The 18,383-nt window shown below is 53.2% G+C and overlaps 1 protein-coding gene across 3 annotated transcripts in view; it reads right to left on the bottom strand.

The window, feature by feature from the left end:
* zng1a (Zn regulated GTPase metalloprotein activator 1A) overlaps window positions 1-18,383 on the bottom strand; it is a 75,379-nt gene that overhangs the window by 19,821 nt on the left and 37,175 nt on the right. For all 3 annotated transcript variants that reach the window (XM_043718160.2, XM_043718151.2, XM_043718175.2), the window contains exons 9-10: window positions 17,990-18,076; window positions 15,080-15,124 (exon numbers count right to left, since the gene is read on the bottom strand). In XM_043718160.2, coding sequence (XP_043574095.1) covers window positions 15,080-15,124; window positions 17,990-18,076 — 132 coding nt within the window. The remainder of the gene's footprint in view (window positions 1-15,079; window positions 15,125-17,989; window positions 18,077-18,383) is intronic.

Consider the following 18,383-nt stretch of genomic DNA (forward strand, 5'->3'; position numbering starts at 1 on the left):
ACAGTGGGGATGAGTGCACGGCTCGTGGTTATGGTGGGGATTAGCGCACGGCTCATGGCTACGGTGGCGATGAGTGCACGGCTCGTGGTTACGGTGGGGATGAGTGCACGGCTCAGGGTTATGGTGGGGATGAGTGAACGGCTCGTGGTTACGGTGGGGATTAGCGCACGGCTTGTGGTTACGGTGGGGATTAGCGCACGGCTCGTGGTTATGGTGGCGATGAGTGCACGGCTCGTGGTTACGGTGGCGATGAGTGCACGGCTCATGGTTACGGTGGGGATGAGTGCACTGCCCAGGGTTATGGTGGGGATGAGTGCACGGCTCGTGGTTACGGGGGATTAGCGCACGGCTTGTGGTTATGGTGGGGATGAGTGCACAGCTCGTGGATACGGTGGGGATTAGCGCACGGCTCGTGGTTATGGTGGGGATTAGCGCACGGCTCGTGGTTATGGTGGGGATGAGTGCACAGCTCGTGGTTACAGTGGGGATTAGCGCACGGCTCGTGGTTACGGTGGGGATTAGCGCACGACTCGTGGTTATGGTGGGGATGAGTGCACAGCTCGTGGTTACGGTGGGGATGAGCGCATGGCTCATGGTTATGGTGGGGATGAGTGCACGGCTCGTGGTGATGGTGGGGATTAGCGCACGGCTCATGGTTACGGTGGGGATGAGTGCATGGCTCATGGTTACGGTGGGGATTAGCACACGGCTCGTGGTTACGGTAGGGATTAGTGCATGGCTCGTGGTTACGGTGGGGATGAGTGCACGGCTCGTGGTTACGGTGGGGATGAGTGCACGGCTCGTGGTTATGGTGGGGATGAGTGCACGACTCGTGGTTATGGTGGGGATGAGTGCACGGCTCAGGGTTATGGTGGGGATGAGTGCACGGCTCGTGGCTACGGTGGGGATTAGCGCACGGCTTGTGGTTATGGTGAGGATGAGTGCACAGCTCGTGGATACGGTGGGGATTAGCGCACGGCTCGGGGTTATGGTGGGGATTAGCACACGCTTCGTGGTTATGGTGAGGATGAGTGCACAGCTCGTGGTTACGGTGGGGATTAGTGCACGGCTCGTGGTTACGGTGGGGATTAGCACACGGCTCATGGATATGGTAGGGATGAGTGCACAGCTCGTGGTTACGGTGGGGATTAGCGCACAGCTCGTGGTTACGGTGGGGATGAGCGCACGGCTCGTGGTGATGGTGGGGATTAGCGCACGGCTCATGGTTACGGTGGGGGTGAGTGCACGGCTTGTGGTTATGGTGGGGATGAGTGCACGGCTCGTGGTGATGGTGGGGATTAGCGCACGGCTCATGGTTATGGTGGGGATGAGTGCACGGCTCGTGGTTACGGTGGGGATGAGCGCACGGCTCGTGGTTACGGTGGGGTTGAGTGCACGGCTCGTGGTTATGGTGGCGATTAGCGCACGGCTCATGGTTATGGTGGAGATGAGTGCACGGTTCGTGGTGATGGTGGGGATTAGCGCACGGCTCATGGTTACGGTGGGGATGAGTGCACGGCTCGTGGTTACGGTGGGGATGAGTGCACGGCTCGTGGTTATGGTGGGGATTAGCGCACGGCTCATGGCTACGGTGGGGGTGAGTGCACGGCTTGTGGTTATGGTGGGGATGAGTGCACGGCTCGTGGTTACGGTGGGGATGAGTGCACGGCTCGTGGTTACGGTGGGGATGAGTGCACGGCTCGTGGTTATGGTGGGGATGAGTGAACGGCTCGTGGGTACGGTGGGGATTAGCGCACGGCTTGTGGTTATGGTGGGGATGAGTGCACAGCTCGTGGATACGGTGGGGATTAGCGCACGGCTCGTGGTTATGGTGCGGATTAGCGCACGGCTCGTGGTTATGGTGGGGATGAATGCACAGCTCGTGGTTACGGTGGGGATTAGCGCACGACTCGTGGTTACGGTGGGGATTAGCACACGGCTCGTGGTTACGGTGGGGATTAGTGCAGGGCTCGTGGTTATGGTGGGGATGAGTGCACGGCTCGTGGTTATGGTGGGGATGAGTGCACGACTCGTGGTTATGGTGGGGATGAGTGCACGGTTCAGGGTTATGGTGGGGATGAGTGCACGGCTCGTGGTTACGGTGGGGATTAGCGCACGGCTTGTGGTTATGGTGAGGATGAGTGCACAGCTCGTGGATACGGTGGGGATTAGCGCACGGCTCGTGGTTATGGTGGGGATTAGCGCACGGCTCGTGGTTATGGTGAGGATGAGTGCACAGCTCGTGGTTACGGTGGGGATTAGCGCACGATTTGTGGTTACGGTGGGGATTAGCACACGGCTCATGGTTATGGTGGGGATGAGTGCACAGCTCGTGGTTACGGTGGGGATTAGCGCACAGCTCGTGGTTACGGTGGGGATGAGCGCACGGCTCGTGGTGATGGTGGGGATTAGCGCACGGCTCATGGTTACGGTGGGTGTGAGTGCACGGCTTGTGGTTATGGTGGGGATGAGTGCACGGCTCGTGGTGATGGTGGGGATTAGCGCACAGCTCATGGTTATGGTGGGGATGAGTGCACGGCTCGTGGTTACGGTGGGGATGAGCACACGGCTCGTGGTTACGGTGGGGTTGAGTGCACAGCTCGTGGTTATGGTGGGATTAGCGCACGGCTCATGGGTATGGTGGAGATGAGTGCACGGCTCGTGGTGATGGTGGGGATTAGCGCACGGCTCATGGTTACGGTGGGGATGAGTGCACGGCTCGTGGTTACAGTGGGGATGAGTGCACGGCTCGTGGTTACGGTGGGGATGAGTGCACGGCTCGTGGTTACAGTGGTGATGAGTGCACGGCTCGTGGTTACGGTGGGGATGAGTGAACGGCTCGTGGTTACGGTGGGGATTAGCGCACGGGTTGTGGTTATGGTGCGGATTAGCGTACGGCTCGTGGTTATGGTGGGGATGAGTGCACGGCTCGTGGTTACGGTGGCGATGAGTGCACGGCTCGTGGTTACGGTGGCGATGAGTGCACGGCTCGTGGTTACGGTGGGGATGAGTGCACTGCCCAGGGTTATGGTGGGGATGAGTGCACGGCTCGTGGTTACGGGGGATTAGCGCACGGCTTGTGGTTATGGTGGGGATGAGTGCACAGCTCGTGGATACGGTGGGGATTAGCGCACGGCTCGTGGTTATGGTGGGGATTAGCGCACGGCTCGTGGTTATGGTGGGGTTGAGTGCACAGCTCGTGGTTACGGTGGGGATTAGCGCACGGCTCGTGGTTACGGTGGGGATTAGCGCACGACTCGTGGTTATGGTGGTGATGAGTGCACAGCTCGTGGTTACGGTGGGGATTAGCGCACAGCTCGTGGTTACGGTGGGGATGAGCGCACGGCTCATGGTTATGGTGGGGATGAGTGCACGGCTCGTGGTGATGGTGGGGATTAGCACACGGCTCATGGTTATGGTGGGGATGAGTGCACGGCCCGTGGTCATGGTGGGGATGAGTGCATGGCTCGTGGTTACGGTGGGGATTAGCACACGGCTCGTGGTTACGGTAGGGATTAGTGCATGGCTCGTGGTTACGGTGGGGATGAGTGCACGGCTCGTGGTGATGGTGGGGATTAGCGCACGGCTCATGGTTATGGTGGGGATGAGTGCACGGCTCAGGGTTATGGTGGGGATGAGCGCACGGCTCGTGGTTACGGTGGGGATTAGCGCACGGCTTGTGGTTATGGTGAGGATGAGTGCACAGCTCGTGGATACGGTGGGGATTAGCGCACGGCTCGTGGTTATGGTGGGGATTAGCACACGCTTCATGGTTATGGTGAGGATGAGTGCACAGCTCGTGGTTACGGTGGGGATTAGTGCACGGCTCGTGGTTACGGTGGGGATTAGCACACGGCTCATGGATATGGTGGGGATGAGTGCACAGCTCGTGGTTTCGGTGGGGATTAGCGCACAGCTCGTGGTTACGGTGGGGATGAGCGCACGGCTCGTGGTGATGGTGGGGATTAGCGCACGGCTCATGGTTACGGTGGGGATGAGTGCATGGCTCATGGTTACGGTGGGGATTAGCACACGGCTCGTGGTTACGGTAGGGATTAGTGCATGGCTCGTGGTTACGGTGGGGATGAGTGCACGGCTCGTGGTGATGGTGGGGATTAGCGCACGGCTCATGGTTATGGTGGGGATGAGTGCACGGCTCAGGGTTATGGTGGGGATGAGCGCACGGCTCGTGGTTACGGTGGGGATTAGCGCACGGCTTGTGGTTATGGTGAGGATGAGTGCACAGCTCGTGGATACGGTGGGGATTAGCGCACGGCTCGGGGTTATGGTGGGGATTAGCACACGCTTCGTGGTTATGGTGAGGATGAGTGCACAGCTCGTGGTTACGGTGGGGATTAGTGCACGGCTCGTGGTTACGGTGGGGATTAGCACACGGCTCATGGATATGGTAGGGATGAGTGCACAGCTCGTGGTTACGGTGGGGATTAGCGCACAGCTCGTGGTTACGGTGGGGATGAGCGCACGGCTCGTGGTGATGGTGGGGATTAGCGCACGGCTCATGGTTACGGTGGGGGTGAGTGCACGGCTTGTGGTTATGGTGGGGATGAGTGCACGGCTCGTGGTTACGGTGGGGATGAGCGCACGGCTCGTGATTACGGTGGGGTTGAGTGCACGGCTCGTGGTTATGGTGGCGATTAGCGCACGGCTCATGGTTATGGTGGAGATGAGTGCACGGTTCGTGGTGATGGTGGGGATTAGCGCACGGCTCATGGTTACGGTGGGGATGAGTGCACGGCTCGTGGTTACGGTGGGGATGAGTGCACGGCTCGTGGTTATGGTGGGGATTAGCGCACGGCTCATGGCTACGGTGGGGGTGAGTGCACGGCTTGTGGTTATGGTGGGGATGAGTGCACGGCTCGTGGTTACGGTGGGGATGAGTGCACGGCTCGTGGTTACGGTGGGGATGAGTGCACGGCTCGTGGTTATGGTGGGGATGAGTGAACGGCTCGTGGGTACGGTGGGGATTAGCGCACGGCTTGTGGTTATGGTGGGGATGAGTGCACAGCTCGTGGATACGGTGGGGATTAGCGCACGGCTCGTGGTTATGGTGCGGATTAGCGCACGGCTCGTGGTTATGGTGGGGATGAATGCACAGCTCGTGGTTACGGTGGGGATTAGCGCACGACTCATGGTTACGGTGGGGATTAGCACACGGCTCGTGGTTACGGTGGGGATTAGTGCAGGGCTCGTGGTTATGGTGGGGATGAGTGCACGGCTCGTGGTTATGGTGGGGATGAGTGCACGACTCGTGGTTATGGTGGGGATGAGTGCACGACTCGTGGTTATGGTGGGGATGAGTGCACGGCTCGTGGTTACGGTGGGGATTAGCGCACGGCTTGTGGTTATGGTGAGGATGAGTGCACAGCTCGTGGATACGGTGGGGATTAGCGCACGGCTCGTGGTTATGGTGGGGATTAGCGCACGGCTCGTGGTTATGGTGAGGATGAGTGCACAGCTCGTGGTTACGGTGGGGATTAGCGCACGATTCGTGGTTACGGTGGGGATTAGCACACGGCTCATGGTTGTGGTGGGGATGAGTGCACAGCTCGTGGTTACGGTGGGGATTAGCGCACAGCTCGTGGTTACGGTGGGGATGAGCGCACGGCTCGTGGTGATGGTGGGGATTAGCGCACGGCTCATGGTTACGGTGGGTGTGAGTGCACGGCTTGTGGTTATGGTGGGGATGAGTGCACGGCTCGTGGTGATGGTGGGGATTAGCGCACAGCTCATGGTTATGGTGGGGATGAGTGCACGGCTCGTGGTTACGGTGGGGATGAGCACACGGCTCGTGGTTACGGTGGGGTTGAGTGCACAGCTCGTGGTTATGGTGGGATTAGCGCACGGCTCATGGGTATGGTGGAGATGAGTGCACGGCTCGTGGTGATGGTGGGGATTAGCGCACGGCTCATGGTTACGGTGGGGATGAGTGCACGGCTCGTGGTTACAGTGGGGATGAGTGCACGGCTCGTGGTTACGGTGGGGATGAGTGCACGGCTCGTGGTTACAGTGGGGATGAGTGCACGGCTCGTGGTTACGGTGGGGATGAGTGAACGGCTCGTGGTTACGGTGGGGATTAGCGCACGGGTTGTGGTTATGGTGCGGATTAGCGTACGGCTCGTGGTTATGGTGGGGATGAGTGCACGGCTCGTGGTTACGGTGGCGATGAGTGCACGGCTCGTGGTTACGGTGGCGATGAGTGCACGGCTCGTGGTTACGGTGGGGATGAGTGCACTGCCCAGGGTTATGGTGGGGATGAGTGCACGGCTCGTGGTTACGGGGGATTAGCGCACGGCTTGTGGTTATGGTGGGGATGAGTGCACAGCTCGTGGATACGGTGGGGATTAGCGCACGGCTCGTGGTTATGGTGGGGATTAGCGCACGGCTCGTGGTTATGGTGGGGATGAGTGCACAGCTCGTGGTTACGGTGGGGATTAGCGCACGGCTCGTGGTTACGGTGGGGATTAGCGCACGACTCGTGGTTATGGTGGTGATGAGTGCACAGCTCGTGGTTACGGTGGGGATTAGCGCACAGCTCGTGGTTACGGTGGGGATGAGCGCACGGCTCATGGTTATGGTGGGGATGAGTGCACGGCTCGTGGTGATGGTGGGGATTAGCACACGGCTCATGGTTATGGTGGGGATGAGTGCACGGCCCGTGGTCATGGTGGGGATGAGTGCATGGCTCGTGGTTACGGTGGGGATTAGCACACGGCTCGTGGTTACGGTAGGGATTAGTGCATGGCTCGTGGTTACGGTGGGGATGAGTGCACGGCTCGTGGTGATGGTGGGGATTAGCGCACGGCTCATGGTTATGGTGGGGATGAGTGCACGGCTCAGGGTTATGGTGGGGATGAGCGCACGGCTCGTGGTTACGGTGGGGATTAGCGCACGGCGTGTGGTTATGGTGAGGATGAGTGCACAGCTCGTGGATACGGTGGGGATTAGCGCACGGCTCGTGGTTATGGTGGGGATTAGCACACGCTTCATGGTTATGGTGAGGATGAGTGCACAGCTCGTGGTTACGGTGGGGATTAGTGCACGGCTCGTGGTTACGGTGGGGATTAGCACACGGCTCATGGATATGGTGGGGATGAGTGCACAGCTCGTGGTTTCGGTGGGGATTAGCGCACAGCTCGTGGTTACGGTGGGGATGAGCGCACGGCTCGTGGTGATGGTGGGGATTAGCGCACGGCTCATGGTTACGGTGGGGGTGAGTGCACGGCTTGTGGTTATGGTGGGGATGAGTGCACGGCTCGTGGTGATGGTGGGGATTAGCGCACGGCTCATGGTTATGGTGGGGATGAGTGCACGGCTCGTGGTTACGGTGGGGATGAGCGCACGGATCGTGGTTACGGTGGGGTTGAGTGCACGGCTCGTGGTTATGGTGGCGATTAGCGCACGGCTCATGGTTATGGTGGAGATGAGTGCACGGTTCGTGGTGATGGTGGGGATTAGCGCACGGCTCATGGTTACTGTGGGGATGAGTGCACGGCTCGTGGTTACGGTGGGGATGAGTGCACGGCTCGTGGTTATGGTGGGGATTAGCGCACGGCTCATGGCTACGGTGGCGATGAGTGCACGGCTCGTGGTTACGGTGGGGATGAGTGCACGGCTCGTGGATACGGTGGGGATTAGCGCACGGCTCGTGGTTATGGTGCGGATTAGCGCACGGCTCGTGGTTATGGTGGGGATGAGTGCACAGCTCGTGGTTACGGTGGGGTTTAGCGCACGGCTCGTGGTTACGGTGGCGATGAGTGCACGGCTCGTGGTTACGGTGGGGAAGAGTGCACCGCTCAGGGTTATGGTGGGGATGAGTGCAGGGCTCGTGGTTACGGTGGGGATTAGCGCACGGCTTGTGGTTATGGTGGGGATGAGTGCACAGCTCGTGGATACGATGGGGATTAGCGCACGGCTCGTGGTTATGGTGGGGATTAGCGCACGGCTCGTGGTTATGGTGGGGATGAGTGCACAGCTCGTGGTTATGGTGGGGATTAGCGCACGGCTCGTGGTTACGGTGGGGATTAGCGCACGACTCGTGGTTGTGGTGGGGATGAGTGCACAGCTCGTGGTTACGGTGGGGATTAGCGCACAGCTCGTGGTTATGGTGGGGATGAGCGCACGGCTCGTGGTGATGGTGGGGATTAGTGCACGGCTCATGGTTACGGTGGGGGTGAGTGCATGGCTCGTGGTTATGGTGGGGATGAGTGCACGGCTCGTGGTGATGGTGGGGATTAGCGTACGGCTCATGGTTATGGTGAGGATGAGTGCACGGCTCGTGGTTACGGTGGGGATGAGCGCACGGCTCGTGGTTATGGTGGGGATGAGTGCACGGCTCGTGGTGATGGTGGGGATTAGCGCACGGCTCATGGTTATGGTGGGGATGAGTGCACGGCTCGTGGTTACGGTGGGGATGAGCGCACGGCTCGTGGTTACGGTGGGGTTGAGTGCACAGCTCGTGGTTATGGTGGGGATTAGCGCACGGCTCATGGTTACGGTGGCGATGAGTGCACGGCTCGTGGTTACGGTGGGGATTAGTGCAGGGCTCGTGGTTATGGTGGGGATGAGTGCACGGCTCGTGGTTATGGTGGGGATGAGTGCACGACTCGTGGTTATGGTGGGGATGAGTGCACGGTTCAGGGTTATGGTGGGGATGAGTGCACGGCTCGTGGTTACGGTGGGGATTAGCGCACGGCTTGTGGTTATGGTGAGGATGAGTGCACAGCTCGTGGATACGGTGGGGATTAGCGCACGGCTCGTGGTTATGGTGGGGATTAGCGCACGGCTCGTGGTTATGGTGAGGATGAGTGCACAGCTCGTGGTTACGGTGGGGATTAGCGCACGATTCGTGGTTACGGTGGGGATTAGCACACGGCTCATGGTTATGGTGGGGATGAGTGCACAGCTCGTGGTTACGGTGGGGATTAGCGCACAGCTCGTGGTTACGGTGGGGATGAGCGCACGGCTCGTGGTGATGGTGGGGATTAGCGCACGGCTCATGGTTACGGTGGGTGTGAGTGCACGGCTTGTGGTTATGGTGGGGATGAGTGCACGGCTCGTGGTGATGGTGGGGATTAGCGCACAGCTCATGGTTATGGTGGGGATGAGTGCACGGCTCGTGGTTACGGTGGGGATGAGCACACGGCTCGTGGTTACGGTGGGGTTGAGTGCACAGCTCGTGGTTATGGTGGGATTAGCGCACGGCTCATGGGTATGGTGGAGATGAGTGCACGGCTCGTGGTGATGGTGGGGATTAGCGCACGGCTCATGGTTACGGTGGGGATGAGTGCACGGCTCGTGGTTACAGTGGGGATGAGTGCACGGCTCGTGGTTACGGTGGGGATGAGTGCACGGCTCGTGGTTACAGTGGGGATGAGTGCACGGCTCGTGGTTACGGTGGGGATGAGTGAACGGCTCGTGGTTACGGTGGGGATTAGCGCACGGGTTGTGGTTATGGTGCGGATTAGCGTACGGCTCGTGGTTATGGTGGGGATGAGTGCACGGCTCGTGGTTACGGTGGCGATGAGTGCACGGCTCGTGGTTACGGTGGCGATGAGTGCACGGCTCGTGGTTACGGTGGGGATGAGTGCACTGCCCAGGGTTATGGTGGGGATGAGTGCACGGCTCGTGGTTACGGGGGATTAGCGCACGGCTTGTGGTTATGGTGGGGATGAGTGCACAGCTCGTGGATACGGTGGGGATTAGCGCACGGCTCGTGGTTATGGTGGGGATTAGCGCACGGCTCGTGGTTATGGTGGGGTTGAGTGCACAGCTCGTGGTTACGGTGGGGATTAGCGCACGGCTCGTGGTTACGGTGGGGATTAGCGCACGACTCGTGGTTATGGTGGTGATGAGTGCACAGCTCGTGGTTACGGTGGGGATTAGCGCACAGCTCGTGGTTACGGTGGGGATGAGCGCACGGCTCATGGTTATGGTGGGGATGAGTGCACGGCTCGTGGTGATGGTGGGGATTAGCACACGGCTCATGGTTATGGTGGGGATGAGTGCACGGCCCGTGGTCATGGTGGGGATGAGTGCATGGCTCGTGGTTACGGTGGGGATTAGCACACGGCTCGTGGTTACGGTAGGGATTAGTGCATGGCTCGTGGTTACGGTGGGGATGAGTGCACGGCTCGTGGTGATGGTGGGGATTAGCGCACGGCTCATGGTTATGGTGGGGATGAGTGCACGGCTCAGGGTTATGGTGGGGATGAGCGCACGGCTCGTGGTTACGGTGGGGATTAGCGCACGGCGTGTGGTTATGGTGAGGATGAGTGCACAGCTCGTGGATACGGTGGGGATTAGCGCACGGCTCGTGGTTATGGTGGGGATTAGCACACGCTTCATGGTTATGGTGAGGATGAGTGCACAGCTCGTGGTTACGGTGGGGATTAGTGCACGGCTCGTGGTTACGGTGGGGATTAGCACACGGCTCATGGATATGGTGGGGATGAGTGCACAGCTCGTGGTTTCGGTGGGGATTAGCGCACAGCTCGTGGTTACGGTGGGGATGAGCGCACGGCTCGTGGTGATGGTGGGGATTAGCGCACGGCTCATGGTTACGGTGGGGGTGAGTGCACGGCTTGTGGTTATGGTGGGGATGAGTGCACGGCTCGTGGTGATGGTGGGGATTAGCGCACGGCTCATGGTTATGGTGGGGATGAGTGCACGGCTCGTGGTTACGGTGGGGATGAGCGCACGGATCGTGGTTACGGTGGGGTTGAGTGCACGGCTCGTGGTTATGGTGGCGATTAGCGCACGGCTCATGGTTATGGTGGAGATGAGTGCACGGTTCGTGGTGATGGTGGGGATTAGCGCACGGCTCATGGTTACTGTGGGGATGAGTGCACGGCTCGTGGTTACGGTGGGGATGAGTGCACGGCTCGTGGTTATGGTGGGGATTAGCGCACGGCTCATGGCTACGGTGGCGATGAGTGCACGGCTCGTGGTTACGGTGGGGATGAGTGCACGGCTCGTGGATACGGTGGGGATTAGCGCACGGCTCGTGGTTATGGTGCGGATTAGCGCACGGCTCGTGGTTATGGTGGGGATGAGTGCACAGCTCGTGGTTACGGTGGGGTTTAGCGCACGGCTCGTGGTTACGGTGGCGATGAGTGCACGGCTCGTGGTTACGGTGGGGAAGAGTGCACCGCTCAGGGTTATGGTGGGGATGAGTGCAGGGCTCGTGGTTACGGTGGGGATTAGCGCACGGCTTGTGGTTATGGTGGGGATGAGTGCACAGCTCGTGGATACGATGGGGATTAGCGCACGGCTCGTGGTTATGGTGGGGATTAGCGCACGGCTCGTGGTTATGGTGGGGATGAGTGCACAGCTCGTGGTTATGGTGGGGATTAGCGCACGGCTCGTGGTTACGGTGGGGATTAGCGCACGACTCGTGGTTGTGGTGGGGATGAGTGCACAGCTCGTGGTTACGGTGGGGATTAGCGCACAGCTCGTGGTTATGGTGGGGATGAGCGCACGGCTCGTGGTGATGGTGGGGATTAGTGCACGGCTCATGGTTACGGTGGGGGTGAGTGCATGGCTCGTGGTTATGGTGGGGATGAGTGCACGGCTCGTGGTGATGGTGGGGATTAGCGTACGGCTCATGGTTATGGTGAGGATGAGTGCACGGCTCGTGGTTACGGTGGGGATGAGCGCACGGCTCGTGGTTATGGTGGGGATGAGTGCACGGCTCGTGGTGATGGTGGGGATTAGCGCACGGCTCATGGTTATGGTGGGGATGAGTGCACGGCTCGTGGTTACGGTGGGGATGAGCGCACGGCTCGTGGTTACGGTGGGGTTGAGTGCACAGCTCGTGGTTATGGTGGGGATTAGCGCACGGCTCATGGTTACGGTGGCGATGAGTGCACGGCTCGTGGTTACGGTGGGGATGAGTGCACGGCCCGTGGTCATGGTGGGGATGAGTGCACGGCTCGTGGTTACGGTGGGGATTAGCACACGGCTCGTGGTTACGGTAGGGATTAGTGCATGGTTCGTGGTTACGGTGGGGATGAGTGCATGGCTCATCGTTACGGTGGGGATGAGTGCACGGCTCGTGGTTACGGTGGGGATTAGTGCACGGCTCGTGGTTATGGTGGGGATGCGTGCACGACTCGTGGTTATGGTGGGGATGAGTGCACGGCTCAAGGTTATGGTGGGGTTTAGCACACGGCTCGTGATTATGGTGGGGAGTAGCGCATGGCTCGTGGTTATGGTGGGGATGAGTGCACGGGAAAGTTCAGCTGAGTGGGGAAGATGGTTTCAGGTCTGGAGGAATAGGGGAGTGGGTTGAAGAAAGTGGTGGAGGATTATAGGGGTGGCTCAGTTAATGTTAACCAAGAGTTACAGTTGGTTTATAATTTTCTAATGTTCCTGAGGCAATTGTTAAACTTAAGTGAGTCAGACGATTCTCATATCTCTGAGTCTGATGGAGCTCCTTCAGAAAGTTCCAGACTTTGGGCAATTGCCCCAAGGAAACTTTGACTTCTGAGAATTCCTGCAAAGTTGAGGTTTTCACATGGAATGCAACTTCAATTACTCCAATTATCGTTCCATTAGAATATCTACTCTTGTGTTAACAGTTTTACATTTAAATTCTGAACTATATATCCTGGCCATATATCCTATCCTGTTTTGCCTTCTCTTTGCATTTGAATAGGTTTATTCCCTGCCTGCAGAACTCCATGCTTGGAACTACACTACAATTAGAGTCATAGAGATGTACAGCATGGAAACAGACCCTTCGGTCCAACCCGTCCATGCCGACCAGATATCCCAACCCAATCTAGTCCCATCTGCCAGCACCCAGCCCATATCCCTCCAAACCCTTCCTATTCATATACACATCCAAATGCCTCTTAAATGCTGCAATTGTACCAGCCTCCACCACTTCCTCTGGCAGCTCATTCCATACACGTACCACCCTCTGCGTGAAAACGTTGCCCCTGAGGTCTCTTTTATATCTTTCCTCTCTCACCCTAAACCTATGCCCTCTAGTTCTGGACTCCCCGACCCCAGGGAAAAGACTTTGTCTATTTATCTTATCCATGCCCTTCATAATTTTGTAAACCTCTATAAGGTCACCCCTCAGCCTCCGATGCTCCAGGGAAAACAGCCCCAGCCTGTTCAGCCTCTCCCTGTAGCTCAGATCCTCCAACCCTGGCAACATCCTTGTAAATCTTTTCCGAACCCTTTCAAGTTTCACAACATCTTTCCGATAGGAAGGAGACCAGAATTGCACGCAATATTCCAACAGTGGCCTAACCAATGTCCTGTACAGCTGCAACATGACCCCCCAACTCCTGTACTCAATATTCTGACCAATAAAGGAAAGCATACCAAACGCCTTCTTCACTATCCTATCTACCTGCGACTCCACTTTCAAGGAGCCAAAAACCTGTACTCCAAGGTCTCTTTGTTCAGCAACACTCCCTGGGACCTTACCATTAAGTGTATAAGTCCTGCTAAGATTTGCTTTCCCAAAATGCAGCACCTCGCATTTATCTGAATTAAACTCCATCTGCCACTTCTCAGCCCATTGACCATCTGGTCCAGATCCTGTTGTAATCTGAGGTAACTCTCTTCGCTGTCCACTACACCTCCAATTTTCCAATGCTAATCAATACACAAGTTTATTTTACATATTTAACTCCACAGTAATATTTCTGTGAAATCTCATCTTGGTTCAGTGTACTTCCTCACATTGTTGAAAATAATGAAACATGTGATCTGTAACTTTTGGACTCAGTTCCATCTGGACACAAACTCTGGTCCCTTGTCTATTTCTCTTACTGGTAACCAGCCAAGATTAACCAAGCTGCTCACAACTATGGATCATATTTATCTTTGAAAGTTGCCACTCAGGTGGATAGAGCTTGTAAGAAGGCCTATGGTGTATTAGCGTTCATTAGCAGAGGGATTGAATTCAAGAGTCGTGAAGTGATGTTACAGCTGTACAGGACCTTGGTTAGGCCACATTTGGAGTACTGTGTGCAGTTCTGGTCGTCTCACTTTAGGAAAGATGTGGAAGCTTTGGAGAGGGTGCAGAGGAGATTTACCAGGATGTTGCCTGGAATGGAGAATAGGTCGTACGAGGATAGGTTGAGAGTGCTAGGCCTTTTCTCGTTGGAACGGCGAAGGATGAGGGATGACTTGATAGAGGTTTATAAGATGATCAGAGGAATAGATAGAGTAGACAGTCAGAAACTTTTTCCCCGGGTACAACAGAGTGTTACAAGGGGACATAAATTTAAGGTGAAGGGTGGAAGGTATAGGGGAGATGTCAGGGGTAGGTTCTTTACCCAGAGAGTGGTGGGGGCATGGAATGCGCTGCCTGTGGGAGTGGCAGAGTCAGAATCATTGGTGACCTTTAAGCGGCAATTGGATAGGTACATGGATGGGTGCTTAAGCTAGGACAAATGTTCGGCACAACATCGTGGGCCGAAGGGCCTGTTCTGTGCTGTATTGTTCTATGTTCTATGTTCTATATTTGGCCCAGAGATGAGATTCTGGCAACATACACAATACAATGGCCAGTAATATCACCCAACTTCACCACGGCCTCAACACATCACCTTCCAAAAGCCTCATCCATATCTCTATCATCTCTCGATTTCGCGAGTTTTGAGAAGATTTGTAGCTCAGGTTGAGGTTCTGGATGTAGGTTTGCTTCGCTGAGCTGGAAGATTCATTTTCAGATGTTGGCTTCATCCGGAGGCTCACTGAAGATGTTACCTAGTATGATGATGAAACATCTGAAAACGAACCTTCCAGCTCAGCGAGAAAACCTACGTCCAGGATCTCTAGACTTCATTATTTCAACACACTCTTGGCCAACCTCTCAGGTTTTATAATCTAAAAACTTGAAAACTATCTAAAATTCCTTTTTCTCATGTTAGTATAAGTCAGACCAACATTATTATGCTGATCATGAATGCTGATTTTATATACTTTGATTGAAGTTACAATAAAATCAATTTGAAATTAAATTTTATTTGACAAGTACTGAGGGCAAATTGCAAATAATTGAGTTCCATATGCATGGAAAAAAGAATTTTCTCACCTTGATCTTTGTGTTTCAATTAACTTGGCAAGTCCATTGATTGACCTGAAACATGAATACTCAGATTATGATACTCTGCAACTATTATTGACGATATTAAACAGAAAAAAAACAAATCAAAACTTCTGGATGTTTTTGTTCTGTCAAACACATTGGGGATACGGGATCTGAACTGATATTGGTTTGAGCAGCATCAACCCTCCTGTCAGGAAATAGCAGAGACCAGACCAGCCAGCAGAGTCGATTAGCAGGAGGCAATATTCCTCTTTTCAGCACTTAGTGATATATTTTGTCGATTAAATGACCTGAAGCCAGTTTGATAATTAAATACCACACCCCGATCTTACTTTCAGGTCCAAAGCAAGATTGTTGTTGTAAATGCTAAATTGGCACATTAACGAGGACAATCGAGGGGCTTGGTAATGGTACAAGTTAAATTTTCTCCAACAGTAAATAATTCTCCCATTTCTTTTTCTGGTACAATTTCCATCTGAACGAAATTGCATCTCATTGGTCCTCCTTCTTCTTAGCTCAGGTGTTTGTTTTGGCTGCTGCAATCCCGACTGGCTGACATCACCAAAAACTATTAAAGGCATGTTACTGAGAAAAAGGCAAACTATTGAGCTCTATCCCACAATCTTTTCAGTGAATGAGTTTTTATATAAGTGACACAATTACTGTGCAAAACCTTGCAACCACAAACTTCACTCTAAAGGAATAGGCAATTCAAGTGTTTGAGGCTGGACAGTGATTCAACTGGTTTTATTTCACAGGGTTTGGCTTTCAGCCTCTGTCCTAGAGTACGATGCCCTTACATCCTGTACTTTGAATAAATGAAAGTCTTTTTTTTTCTTCATATCATGACTACAGACTGTGAGCTGGGCGTGTTGTACTTGGAATTGTTGCGTGGTGGAGTGTTCATAATTTCAAGAAGGGACACAGATTTTTGTGTACAGTCCCTCCTGTTGGCTCAGACGGGGATTACTTTTCTGAAGGCTACAGCATAATCAGGTTTGGATTCGGAAATGTACAATTAGGCAGGGAGTTAGAACTTAAAGCCATTTCAACCTTGAAAACTGATGCTTTTAAAAGGATTTGGAACTCACTCATGCAGGACGATTCTAAAACTACAAAATAATATGTGACAACTCCTTGAAAATGTCTTCTTTTTGGATGCAATCGCATTGGTATTCTCCTCTTGTATCCAAACACTAGGTCTATATCACTTGGAACTGTCAACTTTCCCCTAGTATCCACCCCTCCACCAGTGATGGCAAACTGTACACATTTGATCGAATAAAGCCAAACACATAATTGATGGAGGTAAGAAGAAACAAGGTGCATATAGTAAATTGGAGACCTTGAGACATGTTCTTAAGTTCATAACAAATGCTGGCTTGTGTGCATGTCATAGAGTCATAGAGATGTACAGCATGGAAACAGACCCTGCGGTCCAACACATCCAGGACAAGATTTGCAGCATGGGGAAAAAGAGGGAATGGTATTCCTATCTTCTGTCTGTTGGGAGTAAGTAACTGCAGTTACATCATTACATAACAGCAACTTTACACCAAATCCATATTGTATCTGATTGGGAAAAAAAACACAATTCTCCACATGGAAAATATTAAACATTGTAGCTTCCATGGACAGAGAAGTACAGGTTTTACCCTTCAACAACTTTACCCTCCCCAGAATGAAATCTAACTTCCAATTGCAATTAAATCAGCACATGGCTAATCCTTTGAAAAATGCCTGCTAGGTATCTGGGCCTAGTTTCCAGTTTACATTTATTGCTATGCCTGATTTTTGACTTCAATTTTGTTCCCTGAATAAGCAAACTAAATTGCTAATTGGTTTCTTCACCAAGAAAAGATGACATTTGTGATTCAAGTTCCTGTAAATTTGTGGGTAAATTAGTTTTTAATAAATTTGCATTACTTCTCTATGGACTTGCTCACCTTTCCTCAAGTACACAATGATCTAATGGAAACACAATGCTGCGATAATGTAGTCGGGCCTGAGGTCATGAGAAGTACTACACGAAAGGCAGCATTTTCCTTCATAGATTGCAAAACAGCATTGTATTACAGAGTGTTACTAAATTCTGGAAGGTGGATATCTAACTGTGAAGTGCAAAGAAATAACATTTTTTAAAAACTTGACTTATAAGGAGAGGGAAACTTGGACAGGGTCCTTAATGGTTTCCAATGCATGGTCAGAAGTCACACGACACCGGGTTATAGTCCAGCAGGTTTATTTGAAATCACCATTGCTCAGAAAGCTTGTGATTTCAAATAAACCTGTTGGACTACAAACTGGTGTTATGTGACTTCTGACTTTGTTCATCCCAGTCCAACACCGGCACCTCCACATCATGGTTTCCAATCCATAACCACTCGTCTTCCAGCATAATTAGCAAATGGTGGTGATGGGATAATGAAAGACTTGGGTGGATGGTGGTCTAAAATAAAAACAAACATGTGACAAGTGCAACTTCAGCAAGAATGAACCAGAAACGGCAGTAGTTCATTCTCATTAGCTAGAAAAGCGAAGCATTCTATCAACCAGATAAAGGTGAAATTGCCTAGAAGCAGGAAAATAAATAATAGTGCATGCCAAATGATATCTTACATTACTTTCATAAATTTCAACACATTTGGTGGCAAAAAAGCATCTTGTTGATATCATGCTTCAATTCAGATTTTAAGAGAGTGGATACTGAAGATCTAAAATAAAAACAGAAATTGCTTTTGAAACTCAGCAGGTTTGATAGTACCCGTGGGGAGAAAGCAGAGCTAACGTTTCACGTCTGGTGACTCTTCATTAGAGTCTCGTATCTTATTGGCCAAAAGCATATTCAACCTTGCAGTACATGCCACTGAATATGATCAGAACATCCTTCACTACCTTACAGCAGTTTTCAAATCTTCCAGTTCCTCTTGTTGAACCAGGTCTGTTTTGTTAATGATAATAAGATCACCAAGCGCGATCTGCCTAAATACAATGATATGATACTGATCAATCAACTCCAAAAAGAATTAAGGCACTAACATTGTTAATGAAATCCAGAATATTTCACTGTTAGGTTTTATATCTGGTCTGAGAAGTAGACGAAAAATAAGTTGCCATCAATAAATTGTTGAAATATTTTATGCATGATACTGTACAAAATGTTTCCACTGGCAATATTTTAAAATTGAATACACTGCCAGCATACAATGATTCCTTAAAATAGCTTCATAATGTGCCAAATCTTTTACTAAAATAATTTTGGTGTTAGTCTCTAATTTATTTGAGAAAG

The sequence above is a fragment of the Chiloscyllium plagiosum genome, unplaced genomic scaffold (genome assembly GCF_037043375.1).
Source record: "Chiloscyllium plagiosum isolate Xiang-an unplaced genomic scaffold, Cpla_swu_hap1 HiC_scaffold_2, whole genome shotgun sequence".
Classification (NCBI taxonomy): Eukaryota; Metazoa; Chordata; class Chondrichthyes; order Orectolobiformes; family Hemiscylliidae; genus Chiloscyllium; species Chiloscyllium plagiosum.